The sequence below is a fragment of the Podarcis erhardii genome (assembly GCF_964252035.2).
Source record: "Podarcis erhardii genome assembly, chromosome: 9".
NCBI lineage: Eukaryota > Metazoa > Chordata > Lepidosauria > Squamata > Lacertidae > Podarcis > Podarcis erhardii.
This window is the reverse complement of record NC_138512.1, coordinates 60,427,252-60,447,010: the sequence shown is the minus strand read 5'-3', so window position 1 is coordinate 60,447,010 and position 19,759 is coordinate 60,427,252. Positions and strand designations below refer to the sequence as shown.

General features: G+C 39.4%; 1 protein-coding gene across 1 annotated transcript in view; it reads right to left on the bottom strand.

The window, feature by feature from the left end:
* STPG2 (sperm tail PG-rich repeat containing 2) overlaps nucleotides 1-19,759 on the bottom strand; it is a 211,159-nt gene that overhangs the window by 164,510 nt on the left and 26,890 nt on the right. Inside the window, exons 7-10 of the mRNA XM_081876928.1 lie at nucleotides 10,944-11,036; nucleotides 8,996-9,155; nucleotides 6,093-6,256; nucleotides 2,314-2,403 (exon numbers count right to left, since the gene is read on the bottom strand). Coding sequence (XP_081733054.1) covers nucleotides 2,314-2,403; nucleotides 6,093-6,256; nucleotides 8,996-9,155; nucleotides 10,944-11,036 — 507 coding nt within the window. The remainder of the gene's footprint in view (nucleotides 1-2,313; nucleotides 2,404-6,092; nucleotides 6,257-8,995; nucleotides 9,156-10,943; nucleotides 11,037-19,759) is intronic.

Here is a 19,759-nt window from a genome sequence, read left to right as displayed (position 1 = left end):
CCTCTCAATCTTTCTTTTTGGGTCTGCTGTCACTGAAAAAAGCCTACTTTTCATCAGACATGGAGCTGCAGAGCAATGGTTTAAGACATTCGTAATATAATTTTAACATATGTTTCTCTGATTTCCTTCCCTGCTGCCTACAAAACTTGTCATGTTCCTTTACTCCAAATGTCTCCAAATAAATAGTGGTTGTAATAAATAAATAAGCAGAGGATCACATAGATTAAATTTAATATATGACAGAAGAAATAAGAGCTTGGGGAGAGAATGGAATATACTGTGGGGTTAGATCTTATAGTCTGTGGTTTGGAAGGCAATGTCATAAAGGGAGCAGTCATTACAAATTGGAGAAATCCAAGCCGGAGAATGCAAATGCATGAGGGGTGCCACATGACCACAATAAATTAAGTAAAAACCACTAAAGGGTTGTGTGTGTGAAAAGGAAAGCAATATGGATATTCTCTGGTCAATAAATTAATATTTATTGTGGCCTTCCCCAATCTATCCCCCCCACCAGATATTATTGGAAGACAATTCCCATCAACCCTGACCACTGATCGTGCAGGCTGAGGCTAATGGGACCTGGAGCTCAAAACAGAGAGGAAAAGGCTGAACTATACTTAAAAAACCTTTTTGATGGTGATTCTTGGAAGCCAGAGGAAGTCTGAGCATGTTTGAAATTCCCACCCCCTCTCAGAAGAAAATGGCATGTGCTTCGGTAACTGCTACCTTTTAATGTTTGGGGGTTTCTAAGCTTTCTTATTTCATTTTATAATGCATATAAAACAGACATAACAATTATAACAACGGATGAAAATTAAAAGATGAAAAACAAAACTACAAAATTGGGGTGTAGAATGAGAAAAGTTGACCATGGGTTAAAATAACAAAGTCCAAGAAAAGGCTATCAACATTATCAGATTATCAAATATAGTTCCAGATTTGCCAGGTTTGTTACAAGGGTTGCCTTGAAAAAAGATGGTTTTGCTTTATATGTCATAAATAAGTGGCAAAGAATATAATAAGTGTCTGGAGAGTCTAGTGCTTGCTGAAATTTCAAAATATGTGTGCTTTTTTTCATTATAGCTATATTCCACAGTGAGTGGTACCAAGTCTACCTATTAATGTTTTTACCCAGCATCCTTCTGTTGACAAGGCCCCTTCAACAGACCCATGCAGAGGCTGGGGGCAGCCAGGTACACTTGTCCTGGGCCTCAGAGGGGGTGATGCCAAGGGGCTGCAGGACTTACACTGTCTGGCCCGGACACAAGCTCTGCACAGGCCTGACCTTCATCTATCAGATCTCTAACATTCAAGTCTCCAGCTGGCATTGACAAAGATAGCAACTCCCATAAGCAACCATGTCACCCAATAAGCTACATTTCCTAGAACCATTAACAAGCTACAGGACTCTCAACCATTAAAATGGTATGAGTGCTTTAAATGTATATTGTGGATATGACCTTAAGGAGCCAATACCAAAGTGCTTAAGTTTTGCTGGATACTCCCACCAGAGAAAATAAGTACTTGAGCCTCTCTTTTTTGTTTTGTTTTTTGGTCTAATGGAGAACCCAGAAAAACTTAAGCACTTTGGTACTGGCTCCTAAAGGTCCGCATTTTACACTGCTGGTTTGTTCCCTAGAGAATTCCACGTCACCATTCTAGACCTCTGTCTCCACCGGTTACAACACAGCCACGAAATTCTGAAACAATATTTCAAGTTAATGAATTGCCTTTTGCTCTTGAATTATCTGACATTTGCTCCCACAGATTCAGTCTCCAATGTAACAGCTTATCATTCTAAATTTGACTGGTTACACAAGAGAGAAATTGTTACCATTCAATCCAAGTTTGCAGGAGGACTAAGATGCAAAGTGTAATTAACGCAGCTCTTAAATAGCCTCAATTAAACACCTGCCTCTCAGTTACACACCATAGGGAAGGCAGATGCTTATCTAATTAACACCACAGCTCTTAGCCGAAGAAATATGGTATGTGTGTGTGTGTTAGAATAATTTGACTATTCATATGTTTGTTAAGTTCACAACTGCTTACATCCTAAACGTCACTGGAAATAAGCACTGAATTATTCTCTATTGATGTATTTTTAAAGTACTCAATTTTCTACTGCACTATACCAACTTTTATGCTGTTTCCACAGAATGAAAGAATATGCTGAAGTTTATTTGGACAACTATTTTCTGCAATGGAGTTATATACTTGCATAGAATATGAATCTGTGGATTACCTACTATTCTATAATTTGGGAGCATGCAGCATAAAGGGAGAGGAATCAGTCTGGAGACAGCTTACCGATCTTACTCTTGGAATTCTTTCTGTAACTGACGCAAAAATGGCCAATTCCTTCTTCTTTTTTTGTGGTTCTTCAGTGGTCTCTTTAACCTGAAATTTGAGTAGGTAGTATTATGTTTGGGTACAGGGGAGGTTACATTATAAAGGGAAGTCTGAACGTGTCACTGCTTTACAGTTTTAGTAAATATTAGTCTGTTGGCAGAATCCTCAGACTCATTTGCACAAATAAGCTGTTCACGTACAATGCTAGGCCAAAAATCCTATCTTAACAAGTGATTATATAAGCATGAGCTATATGCAGGTCAGTTGAGCTCCCTTGAATCCACTTCACTCATCCTTTCATGTGAAAGACTCAACATGCCAGGATTCAGCAACTAACCATAGCTTCCTGTTACAAGCACGTTGCTTCCAAACAGGCTAGGGCATGAAGCCATGGTTTGAAAACACCTAAGGGCAAACTATGTTTATATGCTGAATCCTGTCATGTTCAGCTGTTTGTACAAGGAAAGACTGAAGCAGTTGCAAAATAGTTATTTGCGCCCACCTGCAGCTTGGGTATATCTTGATTTACTCAAGGCACAATTTTTGGATTAGCACTGGTGCTAATACAGCTCTACCTGCCCTGATCTCTAATACTTCCAAGAAAGATCCCATTAAAGATTCACCTCTTTCTAGAACTTTATCATAAAAGCACTTAAGTGTGTGCAATTCTACTAGAATTATATTTTATTCCTAAAGGTAAAGGGACCCCTGCCCATTAGGTCCAGTCGTGACCGACTCTGGGGTTGCGGCGCTCATCTCACTTTATTGGCCGAGGGAGCTGGCATACAGCTTCCAGGTCATGTGGCCAGAGCAGCGCACGGAAACGCCGTTTACCTTCCCGCCGGAAGTATTAGAGACCTATTTATCTACTTGGGAGTATTAGAGACCTATTTATCTACTTGTACTTTGATGTGCTTTCGAACTGCTAGGTTGGCGGGAGTGCTAGGTTGGCAGGAGATTTTATTCCTACTAGGATATAAATATTTCTTTAAATAAAAATATTAAGGGCACCTTTGTGAAAATAACTTCACAAGGAGTCATGGGAGTCTTCTCCCTTGCTCAGCATGTCTCCCATAGAGATATTCTATCTCATTTTACCCCAGCCAGCAAGTGAATCCTGGACCAGGAGCATAGCTAGCCAGGGGTGGGGGGTGCTGTCTGCACCAGGTGGGTGGGGGCATAGGGCAGCACAGCAGGGGAGCTTGAGTTTGGCACTGTGGCTGCCGGGCGTTTGGGGGGATGCAGCTACGCAACAACTTTGGTCCACTCCAGGCACCGGTGGGGATTGCTACGCCGCTGTCCTGGACAGAGTTCTACAAAAAAAAATCCCCTGCAAAAATTAAAATTGACAATCCCCTTGGTAGACAGCACACCAGGCCATGCAAAACAGACAAATATAATTAATTTAATATTATTGTGATTTGTGGCAATTCATTGTAAGTGTTTAAAATTTGTCACCTGACAATTGGCTCTCTGGAGAAACTATATAATCTTACAGAGCTACGAGTTGGATTTTGAAAACTTTTTGCAAACATTGTGTTATGTAGGAAATGCAAGATACTTTTTAGTTATGCATTTTGTTTTGGATTATTTTTAATAAGCTCATTTTAAAAGCTGACGAACAATATTTGATGACTTTGCCCCAGTAAGAAATGTTAATAGCATATCCAACCCCCTTCTCCCTTCCGCTATCATGAGACCTATCTCTAAATTTATCTATAATAACTTCTAATGATAATATATGTTAGCTATTCAGCTTGATTAAGACCTAAGGGGGGGGGAGTATTTGCATCTGAGACATGCTGCGGAAAATTGTCCCTACAACTAGCATATTTGGTAATATGTATTCAGTTCTTCCCCTTATGATTATAATTCTGTAAAATCAGCTGTCAGGGAATGTTAATGGGGCTCTTAGGTAGTCATACTTAATATGTTCGATAATATGGAGCAAGAGAAAGATCCTATGCTAATTAATTGACACCACTTGAGAAATAGTGTAGGTTTACTATTCTTCTAGTTTGACTGTAGTGTGGAAATGTAAGTTATTTTCTAATAACTAGTTACTTATTTTCTCTGTATTTACAAGATGGTCTATGTCATTCTTTAAACCATAGTAGAACCAATTTCTTTTATAGAGAGATTTTTCTCATTCAGAAAGGATTATTCACAAGTACTTTCCAGAGGGAAAGCCGTCTTGGTTTGTTACAGCAAAAAAGAAAAAGTGTGTGTACTGTTGCACCTTAAGACCTAACAGATTTACTGTGGTGTAATATCCCATGGATTGCAGTCATGAAAGACTATGAAACCTTATGCCACAATAAACTTGCTAGTTTTTAAGGTGCCACGATATTCTTTTTTTGTTTTCCTATATAACTGTAAGCCAATTCCCTAGTTTCTGTTTGATGAAGCTTGGCTCCTGAGTACTGCACATTTCTGCCTCCCAGTAGGTGCTCAGAGGCAGTAATGCCCAATGCAAAGTCTGGTAGCCCTATGAAAATTTACTGGAAAGTTAGATCCCACTGAATTCAGAGGGGCTAACTCCCTAGTAAATCTTCTTCTTCAATGGTCACTTGTAGCCAAGTAAGATTGTCTTCCATGAACACGGTCTTAACAGTGAGTCCGTAAGTGACTGTGGAGGCCAAAGTAAATACGCATAAAAGGGCAGCCTGAACGGTGTAGAGCAGAAAAGCAGGTGAGAACAGAAAGAGGGGACTGAAACAGCTGAGTTGGAAAGTGATTACCGTATTTTTCGCCCTATAGGGCGCACTTTTTCTGCTCCAAAAATTAAGGGGAAATCTGGGTGCGTCCTATGGGGCGAATGCAGGCTTTCTCTGAAGCTCACTAAATTGGCTAGTCTGCTTACACTGGACTCTATCATACCAACCTCCCCCACAAAAGATGCACAAGCACCTGCTGTTCACTTGCCTCTTTACAGATGAAAACAAATATAGCTTTGGTAGATCAGACCACAGGTCCATCAAGTCCAGGATCCTATTTCCAATAATGGCCAGATAGCTTCTGGGAAGCCCATCAGCAGAGCATGAAAACAACAGATCCCTTTTTGTTTATTCCCAGCACCTGGTATTCAGAGATATAATGCAGGGATGATGGGAAACCTGTGGCCCTCCGGATGTTTTTGGACTCTCATCAGTCCCAGCCAACATAACCAATGGGCAGGGATTATGGGAAATGCTTTCCAACATCTTCTGGATGGCCACAGCTTTGCCATCCCTTTGAAGACAGGTGCTCCATTAAGTTATCATGCTAACAGCAGTTGACAGACTTATTCTCCATTTGCAGAACTGATTATCTGCTGCTGCTACATTCATGTACAAGTGGCTTTTGCTAAAGAAAGAATTCAGCACTTGCTCTCATTTGAGGTTTTGTTTTGTTTTTATACAACCCTTCATCTGAGAATCACAGGGCAGTTTACAATATAAAAACACAAAAATACATACCATAGTAAAAAAACAAAAACAGTAACCTACACAAACACAGTTTAAAAGTCCATAGATGGTTTAATTAACCAAAGGTCTGCAAGAAGAGACATGTTTTTTCCTGGCACAAGACATCTCTGGATTATAGAAAAAGTAGATTAACACTACAATTCTAAACACATTTACCAGGAAGTAACCTCCTTTAAGCCCAGAGAGACTTATTGCTGAGTAAAGATGCACAGGACTGTACCACAAATTATTTGTGCTCCATTTTTAACATGAAAAAGAAAACCAATCTACCTGATAATCAGCTGGTCCAGGAGTAGTAAAAGCTTCTCTCTTGACTAAATATAGGAGTCTAGGAACTGAAGAACCAAATGCTCCCTTTTTCTTTTTTTCCATGTCAGCCTTTTTAAGACTTTCTGTTGCAATGCTGTGGTTGAGAATATTATAGAATGCAGGACCTGCACAGCATACAAGGAAATTCTGTAAGCATAATAGCTGTTACTTAATTCTTTTACCACAGACAATTAAGTTAAAACGGGAGTTGTAGGAGAAAGGGCAAAAGTGCTATACAAAAATAAAACAATACGCTTATATACACATACACATATAGCACAGCACTATAACTACTTTGGATTGTAAAAGAAAAAGAAAACCCACATCTCTGCCACATGAGAAGGTCCACATTTACCAGACTGAGAACACGATCAAATGTTGTACTCAGCAAAGAGAGGCTTATGCTGAAGATAAATGGTAGGCCACATTTCTTGCAGATTAGAGGACAAAAGCAAAGATTTCTGTTCAAGGACAGAGTACAAGGAGAGGTGCAATAGAAGGGAAATGAGCAGAATGAGAAATACATCATTAGCATGTTTTCATGGTAGGCAGCTCAAAAATATACAAAGGGTCACCAAACATTATACCCTTTGATACATTTCAGGTTATTTACATTTGCTTTCATACAATGTTTTTAAAAAGGACAAATCTAGAAATCATTGGGAAAACCGTTCATTCATACTAGATTCCACCCTTCCCCCTCGTTTCTGCAAGTATCTCATTCAGTTGTCTTGTTTATACACAGCTCACTCAAAGTGCTCTAAGAGAGAGAGAGAGAGAGAGAGAGAGAGAGAGAGAGAGAGAGAGAGAGCGCGCGAGAGAGAGCGCACACTCTTGGGAATACCATTAATAGGTACTATTTGTCTTAGGAAGTGACTGTCATATTATAGTGCTGATGACCTCTAGAATCTTAGGATAACTAGCGTGATCTGCAACACAAGGATAAATAGCTTTTTCTGACTGTCAACAAGGGTGACCTTGTCAGATGTGAAGGAATATGCGGAGAACTCAATGGAAACTGTGGTAAATATTTACAATAAAGACCCACTTCTCTGAATGGCAAGAAAATATTCATAAATTATAAACTCTACAGCTGTAATAGTATGTGCTCTTATTTAAAAGTTAGTCTCAGTGAGCTGAATTGTGGTAGTTCTGCTTTAGCATACTGTTATACACCTCCCATTTCCTTGAGTTGTAGAAATAAATGGGCTGTGTTACAGAGCTTAATTTCCTTTGGTGGAGAGACAGTATTAGAGACATGGTGTCTTTTTACAAACATACAAGTGGAGCCCAGCTGAAGCTACAGGAGGCAATACAACAACTTATCCTGTTTTGACTTCCCAAGGAGCAACAGCACTCAAAGACAGATTCTCTTTTGGTCAACCTCACTTAAACTGTCTACCTCTGTCTCAATGCATATTGTACAATTCAGTTTCTAGCTGCTTCAGTTTCTAGCAACCAATCCTTGCTGTGTATGGGAGAAACTGAAGCCTAAAATATAGAACATCAAGCTCTTTGGTTAAGTTCCTGATCACCTGCTATGGTAACACAGGGAAAACAATAGCAATCAGCCCATTCAGAATAATCAAAACCATCTAAACTCCAAGCAATATTTTGTTTTAAGCAAAACCACTTTCTGTCACTTTATGTGCTTTCATTAATGTGTTTCTAATAAAACTGCTAAGCTTGTATTTGGGTAGGCAGAGACAAGCAAGGCTATTATTTAACTATATGATTTAGCAAATACTGCCAAAAGGATAGTTCAAACAATACTGATATTAGAGGTATACATATGACTTCTAAATCCATCAGTGGCACAAACATTGCTTATATGCTGCTATTTGAACAAGCATTGTAATATAGCTGGAGTCAGCAGCACAAGAAAAACTTTCACATGCAACCCACTTTGGCCAATTCTCATTTTTTGCATAAAAAACTTTTTTTATTATTTATACAACCATTACACAATGAGATGACTTTGTAGTCACCTCTTCCAAGACATCTATATATGTCCTGACCTCGTCTTATTTGTATCGGAAAACAACCCATATTTGAAAGTTATAGTTTCTGAAGTCCTCTCAAAAACAAGGCATAATCTTATTGTATCCTGAACTATTTGAGACTGGGTTTTACTACTCAGATTCAGTTTTACAATTCAGCTCTACATCATTATGTACATTAATCACTATGCGGAAGGTATTGTTTTGTAATACAAATCCAGGTCCATTGCTATCTTCACTGATTATTTATCCTGAACCACATGAACTCAACACCAGACAAATACTTCCTTTCAGCAGAGAACTCAGGTGGTTGGTTGCTTATCGGCTGGGAAGTGAAATAGGACCTCCCAAACGCTTAGAAGATTTCCTAGGTATCCTGAAATAAATAAGTGTATAACTTAAAAGAAAAATGCTTAACCCCAAACCTGCCTAGCATGCAGAAAGTGCTAAGGAAGAAGTTAAGTGGAGAGCAGGGACGTAAGCTGGAGGTGTCAAAGAAAGATGTAACTGATCTGCTTAAGACCCTGGCAGTTTCATATTGGAGTGGGGATTCGCATTATGGAGATATAGACTATGTATGAAGGGAAAAGGCTACACTCTCTGCATTAATAAGGGATGCTTCAGGAGTAAGAAAAGGAAGAGGGGCACTTTTCTCTTTCCCACTCTCCAGAAACATCACAATGTATAAATAAGGAAAATGCTGAAGTTTCCCTTTATGCCCTCCTGAAAAGCCATAGCGCATACACACAATGGAGGCCTGAACAGCACCTCAAGGTTCCTGCTGCAGGCTGCCTGGAGCACTCCTCTTAGAGGGTGGAGATATTTTGCTGCTCGTCCCACTTGTTTACATTAATTACTGCAAACCTGGACTTTTTCGCAGCCTGTGGTCTTGGGTGAATCGAACAGCTGTATTGCCAAATGGAATGTTTTTTGTTTGAGTCGCTTTCTTCAAGGACTCAAGAGCGTAGCGAGTTTCATTATATGTGCCAGGAGCTGGGGCAGTTGATTTCACAGGTGCAAATCTCTACGGAAACACAAGAGAAAATAAATCAATGACAAGCAATCCCTTCAAATAGCTATGTAGGTAGAAAGATCCCAACTTTGTCTAAAAACAGCTTTCTCAATCTAATAGCAATAAACTAAAAGGACATATTTTATTGTCTTACACTGAGTCAAACCATTTGTCTATCTTCTTTATTTTAATCAATATTTTTTTCTGTTTTCAAAACTAAACAAGGTGTATCTACTCAAAGATCCCAGAAGAGCTCTTTTCCAGTCCTGCAACTGAGTGCTTTTTAACTGCGCCTGAATCTGAGACCTTTCCGCATTCAAAGCATGCACTCTGTGATGGGAATTCTGGCCATCCTTAAAAATAAAGGTAGCATTTATAAATTGACAAGTTAACTTGTGATTTGTATATCACAAGTTTTATTGATGGAATCATTTCCTGACTGCAAGTGGCTTATGTAGTGCTCACTAGAAAGTCACTGGTGTATAATATAAAACATATTTTAATATGTTTTATAAGCCAGATATTGAGAGCAACAAGCAACAAGATGCATCTTGTCTGTTGCTTGACTTTAGCTGGTTATGCTGATTTAACCAAATGAATAGTCAAGGCTCTTAATAGGGAATATTCTGCAGAGGAGCAACATCTGAGCTTCAATACTCTGAAGAGGCAACCAAACAGCTAAAAGGCTGGGCAATATGTTGATGCAATCACATGCTTTTTCAGAATTTTCTTTTATGCTACTGGATTAGAAATGAGTATAGCTATCTTGAATGTTGTGCATGGGCCGATAACTATGCCGTTGCATAATGTCACCTGAATGTTGTGCATGGGCCGATAACTATGCCGTTGCATAATGTCACCTGATGTGTGTGATCAGAGGCTAAATAAGGTGCTGGTGGTCCTTAATGGCCAGGAATCTGGAATGCCAAATCTCTATGGGCAGGGTAGGCCCAAGACATTTTTGCTGCCTAGGGCAAAGGTCAAGATGGTAATCCTTCACCAATTTCATGAACAGAAGCTGTCTAGATTGGCAGATGAATCTTACTGATGGGACAGCATCCTCCACAATACCAACGGTCAGCAAGACAGCTTGGCAGGGGGCACACACAGCTCTGTTCTACAACTTCTTGCCTGCCCCACATTTGCCACCTGAGGCAACTGTTTCACATCTGGTGCCTAATGGTAGGCCCAGTCCTCTGTGTGAGTATGGAGGAGTAATTTAAATTTGGGGATAGAAAGAAAAGAGGCAGAAGAAGCTTGAGATTTTAAACTAGAATAAAAGAAGCATATCTGGTGCTGTACAGTGCTGTACTTTGAAAATTTGTTGCAAGATTAGCATTTATGGTAGGAGTGTACATGCTTCCACTATCAGTGTTTATATACCAGTAAAAAGTTATCACAATGGTACCAGAAATCTCCACCATGCTCTCCTATGCAAAGGAAATAAATTAATGTACAGTGGTACCTTGATTCTCAAACACCTTGGTACTTGAACATTTCGGCTCCCAGACACTGAAAACCCAGAAGTAAGTGTTCCAGTTTTCAAACATTTTTCAAAAGCTGAACGTCTGGTGCAGCTGTTGGCTATTGTTTCCAGGGCACCTTCACCAATCAGAAGCCGTGCCTTGGTTTTCGAACATTTCAGAAGTCAAACAGACTTACAGAATGGATTACTTTTGAGAACCAAGGTACCACTGTAATGCCATCCCTGGAACTTCTCACTGCTCAGATAAGTGGGGTAAATGTAACAACATTATGGGAAATGAAAAAAGAAAGAAAAAGAGCTATATTACTTCTTACTTGGGCAAGTGAAAGGAAAGGAGCACTTCGTGTTGCACTAACTGGCTTCTCAAACTGACTTCTTATGTAATACTGGCCAGGACCTGGAACACCCTGCAAAACAGTTACAGCAACTATGACTGAAATAGTATCAAATACAGCACATACTTTGTATTGCAGGCTGTGTTAACTCTGGAACAAGAGTGGTGACAGAAAGGTGGAATATAAATACATTAAATAATTGTGATAAAAGGCTTCCCTCTAAGAAACTTAACGAAAGAGAAAACCCTGAGAAAACCACAGAACATAGAACTCAAATCACAGAAATAACCCAAAGCTTTCAAAAGTAAAATGTTTTAGGCAATTATGTGAATCAGCTGTATAGTCACATTTTGAGGAGATATGGGATGTTTCTTTTCACTATTGAGATTCTGAAAAATTGTGGCCAAGGGCAAAGATCAAACAGCACAGTGAATGAGCAATGAAAGATCCTTCCTTCCAACATGCAAACAGCTTCCAGTGTCAACCAAGACCCTGAAATAACAACAGATTGCAGAGAAGCCAGTCCATAGCTTCCTTCCTCTCAACCGAGAAAGATCACCTACATTGCAAAATGTGCTTTCAGTCAGGCCCTTTTTTCAGCTGGAACTCAGTTCTGGCACCTCTAAGGTAGGTTCCATTGCCATTATAAGAGAGTAAACGAGGTGTTCATGGAGAGTTCTGGTACCTCTTTTTCTAGAAAAATAGCACTGCTTACAGTTTAGGCTATCAACATGGCGGCAGAAGGAAGGTATTTCAGTGCCAAGAATGCTTCATTCTAGAAACACCACTTTGGTATGCACAAACAGGATTCTGCAACACCAAAATATTTTGCTTTCAAGTTGTGAAACACAACAACTATGTATACATCCCCAATCGGTTTTTCCTGGTGTGCAGGAGAGAACATAACTGGAAAAAGGTGAAGTGCAATATAAATAGGATCTATTGTAAGGGTAGGGAACTGTGGAAATCCATATGTTGCTGGACCTCCATCGTCCGTGAACATGGGGCTGGAACTACAGGGAGTTAGCATCTAACCGTATCCAATTCCCCACCCTAGTCTATGCCACTCAGTCTTAAAGTAGGAAATGCTCTGCGAAGGGGCCACTGGGGCAGGACTCGAGGGCCATTTGTCTTGGATCTCAAGGTCAAAGGAGGCTCAGATTTAGACAATTATACTTTGGGATTTGATAAGTTTTGCAATTTGTCCTTATGCACATCAGATGAAATGTGACACACACATTCAGCTTAGAGCTGCAAAATTAAGGAAAAAAGAGATGTCATTTGGTAGAAGACATACTTTTATGTTAAATGAGATATGTCTCACTCTTTTTCTTGGTGTTTTATTTTGTTTGTGTGGGTCATAATTTTTAAATTATTATTGTAGCTAAAGGGGCTCAAAAGACGAGAGTGGCCTGGGTGCCTGTGGACCTCTGAGAAGGCCTGACTCTGTGCACACAATGAAATGTCCAGTTACTCCAATTATTGAAGAGTATGAGGCAGACTGCTCAGAGTTTCTTATATGCATCAGATTTTCAAGACCAATGGTCAGGAAGCAACGAGACAGCCAGGACAGGTAGTCTAAAGGCAAGTGTGCAGTCAGGGCCCCATGGAGATTCGAATTACACTCCCACTGCCCCACGTAGGCAATGGAAATTGAAATATAATCATCATTCCTTTTTCAAAATGAGCCCAAAAGGTAAAGGCTGGAGTATTTATGAAAATTTATCTCATTAAGTATACTTGCTCTTGTTCAATGAAGTGCCATAAAACAAATTTAAATACACTTTAAAATAAATGCTTATTAACCTAAAGTGCATTCCATATGGTTCTTATCTCAACCGGGCTTTCAGCTAAATGGCTAGAATACCAAGGCTCTAAGAGAAAATAGGTCTCTCATAGCAGAAGGTTGCATTGAATTAATGAGGGAGGCACAGATGTAGAAATACTTTTGCTGACCAATTTCCAGTGCTTGATTGGCTAATGCTTAATGCAAGTCTTCCATCTTACAATAGACCAAAGATTTTGTATTGGCAGTACTAATTTGCATAATTGCAACATAAATTTTAGTTAACTCAAGGCTCAAGTACATCCTGTGTTTTAATAAAGCAAATAAGTGCACTCAGTATAGACAAAACTGAACTAATTAAATCTTAAAAGACTTAATTCAGTTTAAAATGGTAAATGGCAAGTTTATGTAGTAAAGATTGAAAAATACCTTAGCAATCCATCAATAATATGTAAGGGGCAGGGTGACTTGGATATCTGCATTATGAACACTTTATGGCCCCAAATAATAATAATTAAAAAGAATAAGACTGTATTTCACTGGGAAAATATATCAATTGTCTAGTTTATGCTGGCAAACCAGATAATGAGATGCTGATATATCAGCATGAAGTTCTGCTTTCTGCCTTATTATTTCCTTAAGCTTAAATAAGTGCAGAAACAGTACCTTTGTAAACTCTCTGCCCAGTAAATATATATGACGGTTCTTATACTAGATATTTCCTAGCATTACTATGTGCAGGGTTAGAGGAACAAACTTATGGGTCTGTCTTAGAGTCTCAATAGTCATTTTAACTTCTGGAGAGAAGGAACACAGCTACTAATGTATAGATTTTACTAAAGCAATTGCAAATTGTACTGGAGAAGTTATAAATATTCATAAAGAAATTAGCATCAAAGTAAGAGTAATTCTAAGAGAACTCACCTACTGAAAATTCCATCAGCAGATAAATATTTTATACTTCTTAAGAAGTCTCTCTTCTTGTTCACTAATGCAACTTGATTAGTATTAACCTTTCACTGTTGTGACATCCTTTTCCCTCCCATTTAAACTCATCTCAAAACTTCCTGAAAGCACACTCTTAATACTGCAAGACCATTGCTATTTGTTATCTTCCAAAAGGCATTTAACTTGAAAAGGCAACCAGAACATGACCCAGTTCAGCGTAACATGGAGTTTAAAAGTGAGCTCACGAAGTCGAACACAGTCCTATTTAATCTCAGAAAGGGAACCCTTTCAATAAATTAAGAGAATATAGTTACAAGGAAATTCAAAGAGCTCCATTAAAGAAACTCAACTATCTTCAGGAGCTTAGAGTCACAGAATTGTAGAGTCCCAAGGGTCATCTAGCCCAACACAATGCAATGCAGGAATCTTAAGTAAAGCACCCATGACAGATAGCTATTCAACCTTTGCTTAAAAACCTCCAAGGAAGGAGAGTCCACCACCTTCCAAGAGAGCCCGTTCCACTGTACAACAGCTCTTACCATCAAAAAGTTCTTCTTGATATTCAGTCGGAATCTCATTCCGGCAGAAGAAAACAAGCTTGCACCATCTTCCTTGTGACAGCCCTTTAGATATATGAACATGGCTGTCACATCTTCTCTTAGTCTCTTCTTTTCCAGGCTAAACATATCCAAGTCCCTCAATCATTCCTCATTAAGCTTGGTTTCCAGACCCTTGATAATCTTGGTTGCCCTCCTCTGCACATATTCTATGTTGTCAATCTTCTTTAATTGTAGCGCTCAAAACTGCACACAGTATTCTATGTGGCATCTGACCAAAGCAGAATAGAGCAGTTCTATTGCTTCCCTTGATCAGGAATTATACATCTGTTGATGCGGCCTAGAATAGTACCAGGTGTGTTTGTTCCTTACTGTTGCATATACTGTTGACTCATGTTAAGCTTGTGGTCTATGAAGATCCCTAGATCATTTTCACACCTGGATCATTTTCAAGCCAGGTGTCCCCCATCTTATATTTGTGATGCGGTTCTTCCTGCATAAATGCAGAACCTTAAATTTGTCCCTACTGAAATTCATTTTGTTAGTTTTGGCCCAATTCTCCAATCTGTTAAGGTCATCGTGAATCCATATTCTGTCTTCTGCAGCATTAGCTTACCCCTCCCAGTTTGGTGTCATCTGCAAATTTGATGAGCATCCCCTCAATTCCTTCACCCAAGTCATTTATAAAGTCACTTAAAACCATGATATTTAAAACTACCATTAATGGCTCAAATACAATTCATACATCAGAGAGAGAAAATGCACTCCCAAAGGATGCCTGCCAAGGAAGAGGAAAGTAAGTAATTTTCTTATCAAAAAGGGTAGGGCATATTGGGGTTCAGAGACAAAACTGCCCCTAGTTTCTTTGGAGGAACTGGCTTTGCTCCCACGAACAGCTTTGTCCTTCCATTTGCCCCCAGACCTCAGTGGAAACCACTAAGAACCAGACATGCCCATTCACCTACATAGTCACCACATAGTATTGCTCAGTCATAGTAACAGACATAATGCCAAGTACTACCGCCTGAGCATCTAATTACAAATCTGGGGTATGAAGGTATCACCAGCCGTGACAATAGCAACTTCATGCAGCCCACCAAGGGGGACAAACAGGGATCCGGTCACATCACCTTCAATCTTCCCCACTCTCTCAAAACAGCACTCCCCTCAACCAAGATTCTAAAGCTTAAATTTCTTGAAAGAATAACGCCATAGTTGCAGAATGCCTGATATGGCAATATAAGCATTTTTTGGCCGTCTGTACCCGCTCTGAATCAACTGACTTGATGGTAAAAGCAGATTTCATTCAGAAGCCACCCAAAAATGAAGCTGAAATAAATATGGATCTCTGAAAGCATCTTTAAAGGAATAGAGGTAACGCTAAAGCTGGAATCAACTTTAAAATCAAAAGGAGAACTTATACATTGCATTATTACTGAGTTTGTTGCATAACCATCCTTATGTAAGATGTATGCAGCCAATTATGAAAGAAATGATTGCAAAAGGCCTAAAACATGGAGACATGAAAGCATGTTTGCATGGAAAAAATTCTTTAATTAGCCAAGCGAAAACTGTCATGCAACAGTGACGATGAGCCTCTGGGAGCAGCTACCATTGTAACAGAATAATAGTCATTTTAATTAGCTAGAACATTAAAGCATTCACCTCAGTGGTTGCCTCAATTGTTTGTACTTTAAAAAAAAGAAAAGCTTTTTGTCCTCTGTGCAGTTGACAACAAATGTCCCCAATACATTTTTATCTTCAGGGGAAAATAATTCATGTCAGCATTATTCTAGAGTAATTCAAGAAAGCATGCTAGTATTTGTGAAATATCCCCGCTACTGCAGCAAAATTATGGTAGCATAAAGAATGTCTCTGTGGCTCATAGTCATTTTTTGAAAATTCACTGTTCATATAATTTTCTTCACTTCAACAGTAATTGAAAGATTGTTGTGCTGGAATGTCATCAACATTGAAACTATTACAAAACACCCAAGATCCGGAAGCATGTACAAAAACTGCAGGTCACAAGTGAGGCCGGTTAAGAAAAGCAAGACTTGTATCATCAAGGGCCTTTCCATTCTGTTAGCTTACAGCAGGTATGGGGAACTTTTGACTCTCCAGATGTTGATGAACTATAACTCCCTTTATACTTGACCATGGTTGCTGGGGATGATGCAAGATGTGGTTCAGCACCATCTAGAGCAATGTTTCTCAAACTTGGGTCCCCCAGATGTTGTTAGACTACAACTCCCATCATCCCTGAGCTCTGGGCTTGCTAGCTAGGGGTGATGGGAGTTGTAGTTCAACAACATCTGGGGACCCAAGGTTGAGAAAGGCTGATCTAGAGGGTCCAAGTTTCCCCATACCTGGCTGGCAGAGTAGCAAAGATAGAACTATTAATTGTTTGTTATGGGTAGGGATGTCACAGACAACAAAATACAGTGGTACCTTGGGTTAAGTACTTAATTCGTTCCGGAGGTCCGTTCTTAACCTGAAGCACCACTTTAGCTAATGGGGCCTCCTGCTGCCACTGCGCCGCCAGAGCACCATTTCTGTTCTCGTCCTGAAGGTAATCCCGAGGTAATATTTCTGGGTTAGCGGAGTCTGTAACCTGAAGCGTATGTAACCTGAAGCATATGTAACATGAGGTACCACTGTAACAGAAATTTGTGTTTCTGATGAGTCTTCACCAATGTCCTGATCCATCAGAAACAAAAATATCTATCAGAGATAACTTTCCAACAGAACTGTCTCTATTAAGTTGCATGGGTCAATAGTAAATTGGCTCATTCTTTCACTTAGAAGCTTTGCTCAGGAAGAAAAGCAAGGGCTTACTAAGAAATGTGTGAACACAGCTTTAGATGACTGGGAGCTGTAGCCAGGAGAGTTGGTGTATACTCACTAAGAGTGTGACTGCAAAGATCCCAATTCAAATCTCAATGTTTCTGCAAGTCCGAATTGCAAACATTTGCTTCTGAATACAGGCAACTCCCCATTTATACAAACAGTGCCAGGTCAACCAAGTCACTCTGTCCCTCCAGCTCGCTGGAGCGAGAAGGGCGGTGGAACTGGCACAGCTCACACATGCAGGAAAGAAGGGTCTCTGCACACGTCAGCTGGGCTGGTCAACCAAGCTCCACCACCCATCCAGCTCCAGTTTCCCCACATGTCAGCTGTGACGGTCCATAGAGCCATGCATGTATGATGTCAGGTTGGTGTGGCTTCCCCAAAATGGCCTGGTGGGCAAAGTTTGACCTGTGGGCCAAAGATACCCCACTCCTGAAATAATGGGAGAGGCCAAAGCTCAGTGGTACAGCACAAAAGAAACCCAGATTCAAACCTTGGCATCTGCAGTTGAAGCTATCTACAAGTAGCAACGCTGAGAAGGCTCTGAGGTCTTGGGAAACACTTAGAATTGACAGCACTAGGCTATATGGACCAATTAAATAGAATGAATTAATTGAATTAAATAGAATGCCATATCCTCCAACATCCTGTTGATCAAAATTGGGTTGCTCATGCTTTGGTTCCGAGCTGTCACAGGAGTCAGCTGACTGAAGCAAGAACAAAAAACAAGCATCCTTTATTTTTGTCTACTTTCTAAAGAGGAGTCAGTATGTGTTGATACTTTCTGCAAAGTGAAAGCAAACTGCATTTGCTGGTTTCCTTTATCATTACAGAAATGAAATATATTTTAAATCACAGAAATAACAGTAGAAGACAGTAATAAAAACCAAGTACTCCACCTAATACAAGACAAACAATTAATGCTACACTTTATGTGCCAAGTACCAGTGATTGTTAAATAAATCACCTCCATGTGAAATATTAAACATGTACTTTTATTGTCCTATTAATTTGCTGTATCTGCAACTTTACAAGTGAGTGCTTTATTCATTCCGGAGTGTATTATTTCTGACAATCATGGTAATTGTATTCTTTATTAAATGGATTAAACCCATTCAGATACCAAGAGATATTTACCTTCTTGCCAGACATTCAGAATGTAGGAGCTCTAGGACATGGTCACCCTTTAACAAAATACGGAAGAGATTGCCATCTTTTATTGCCTGTATCTCACAAAATCTATGAGACGAACAAGGTTATTTAAAAAGCAACACAGTGTAAGTTGTGGTTATAACTTTTCAGAACATGGGAGGAATATGTCCCCTGATTTCAATGGCACAAATGAAAATGGTAACCATCTCCTTGCTACCATGTGTCCTCTCATTTTGTCAGCATAGATTTCTCTGAGGGCCTAGAAGATAGGTTAAATGTACACATGAATTTACTTATCTGATTTTGTATTATTATTAAAATAACAGCTTCCTCAACAATAATTTTCATCAGAACATCATGGGGAACTGAAGGTTCAATCCTGAGGAGATACTTCTACAGTGGTACCTCGGGTTACATACGCTTCATGTTACACACTCCGCTAACCCAGAAATAGTGCTTCAGGTTAAGAACTTTGCTTCAGGATAAGAACAGAATCGGGCTCCGGCGGCACGGCAGCAGCAGGAGGCCCCATTAGCTAAATTGGTGCTTCAAGTTAAGAACCGTTTCAGGTTAAGAACGGACCTCTGGAACGAATTAAGTACTTAACCCGAGGTACCACTGTATTTAGATATTTTTTAAAAACCAGATCCATGGAATGCACATATACGTAAGTATAAACTTGTGTGTCTTCATCCTGAGGGGCTGTGAGCTAGTGCCCTATGATGACCCTTCTGTATGGGGTTACTACACTAACAAAGGAAGCGTCCAGCCCCTGAAATGTTCAGGGATTGGTAACACTTGAAATAAAAGGGTGGTAAACTTTCAGATGTCTCAAGCCTGAATAGCTAGTCATGAATAATCAGCAATCAATAAGAAATACAAGGAGGGTAGCTGCTTGCATTTAAAGGACCAATTATTCTGTTGTGTACAGTATCTGTTTTGTTTCTGCAGAAGGTAGACATTCTCCTCCCAAAAAGGGTATATACTTTCTTCAAAGCTATTTTTAATTATAGACTCAGTAACATAATTTTCTGTTAGTCATAATAATGCTCATAGAAGTGTAAAATATTAAGATATACTTGTTTGTTTTTAAAAAGCCGAATTCCAAAGAAAGAGAGAAGAGTAACGATGGAGATAAATGCAGCCTAGTCATGGGTGATTTTGACATTATAACCAGTTACGGGTATTCAGAGCTTATACGTTTTCTCTTATATTGCCATTTCAAACTACTCAATCCTCATGTTCCTAGCTGACAATATAACACAAGATGGCATTAGGTATAAAAGTTGCAAATGCCAGCAGTAGCTCTAAATGTCAGCCGTTAACTTCAACAGGTACATTTAGAAAACCAATTCCTTCACACAGCTGTAGAGCTACACTAGATGGCAAAACAAACTTTTTTAAAAAGCTGTATTTTTCTCGTTTGGAAATTTCAAAAGCAGTAGTGATAACTAGCACCACGTAGCCACTAGGTAAGTGAAAAGTGCTATGCTAGTTATTTA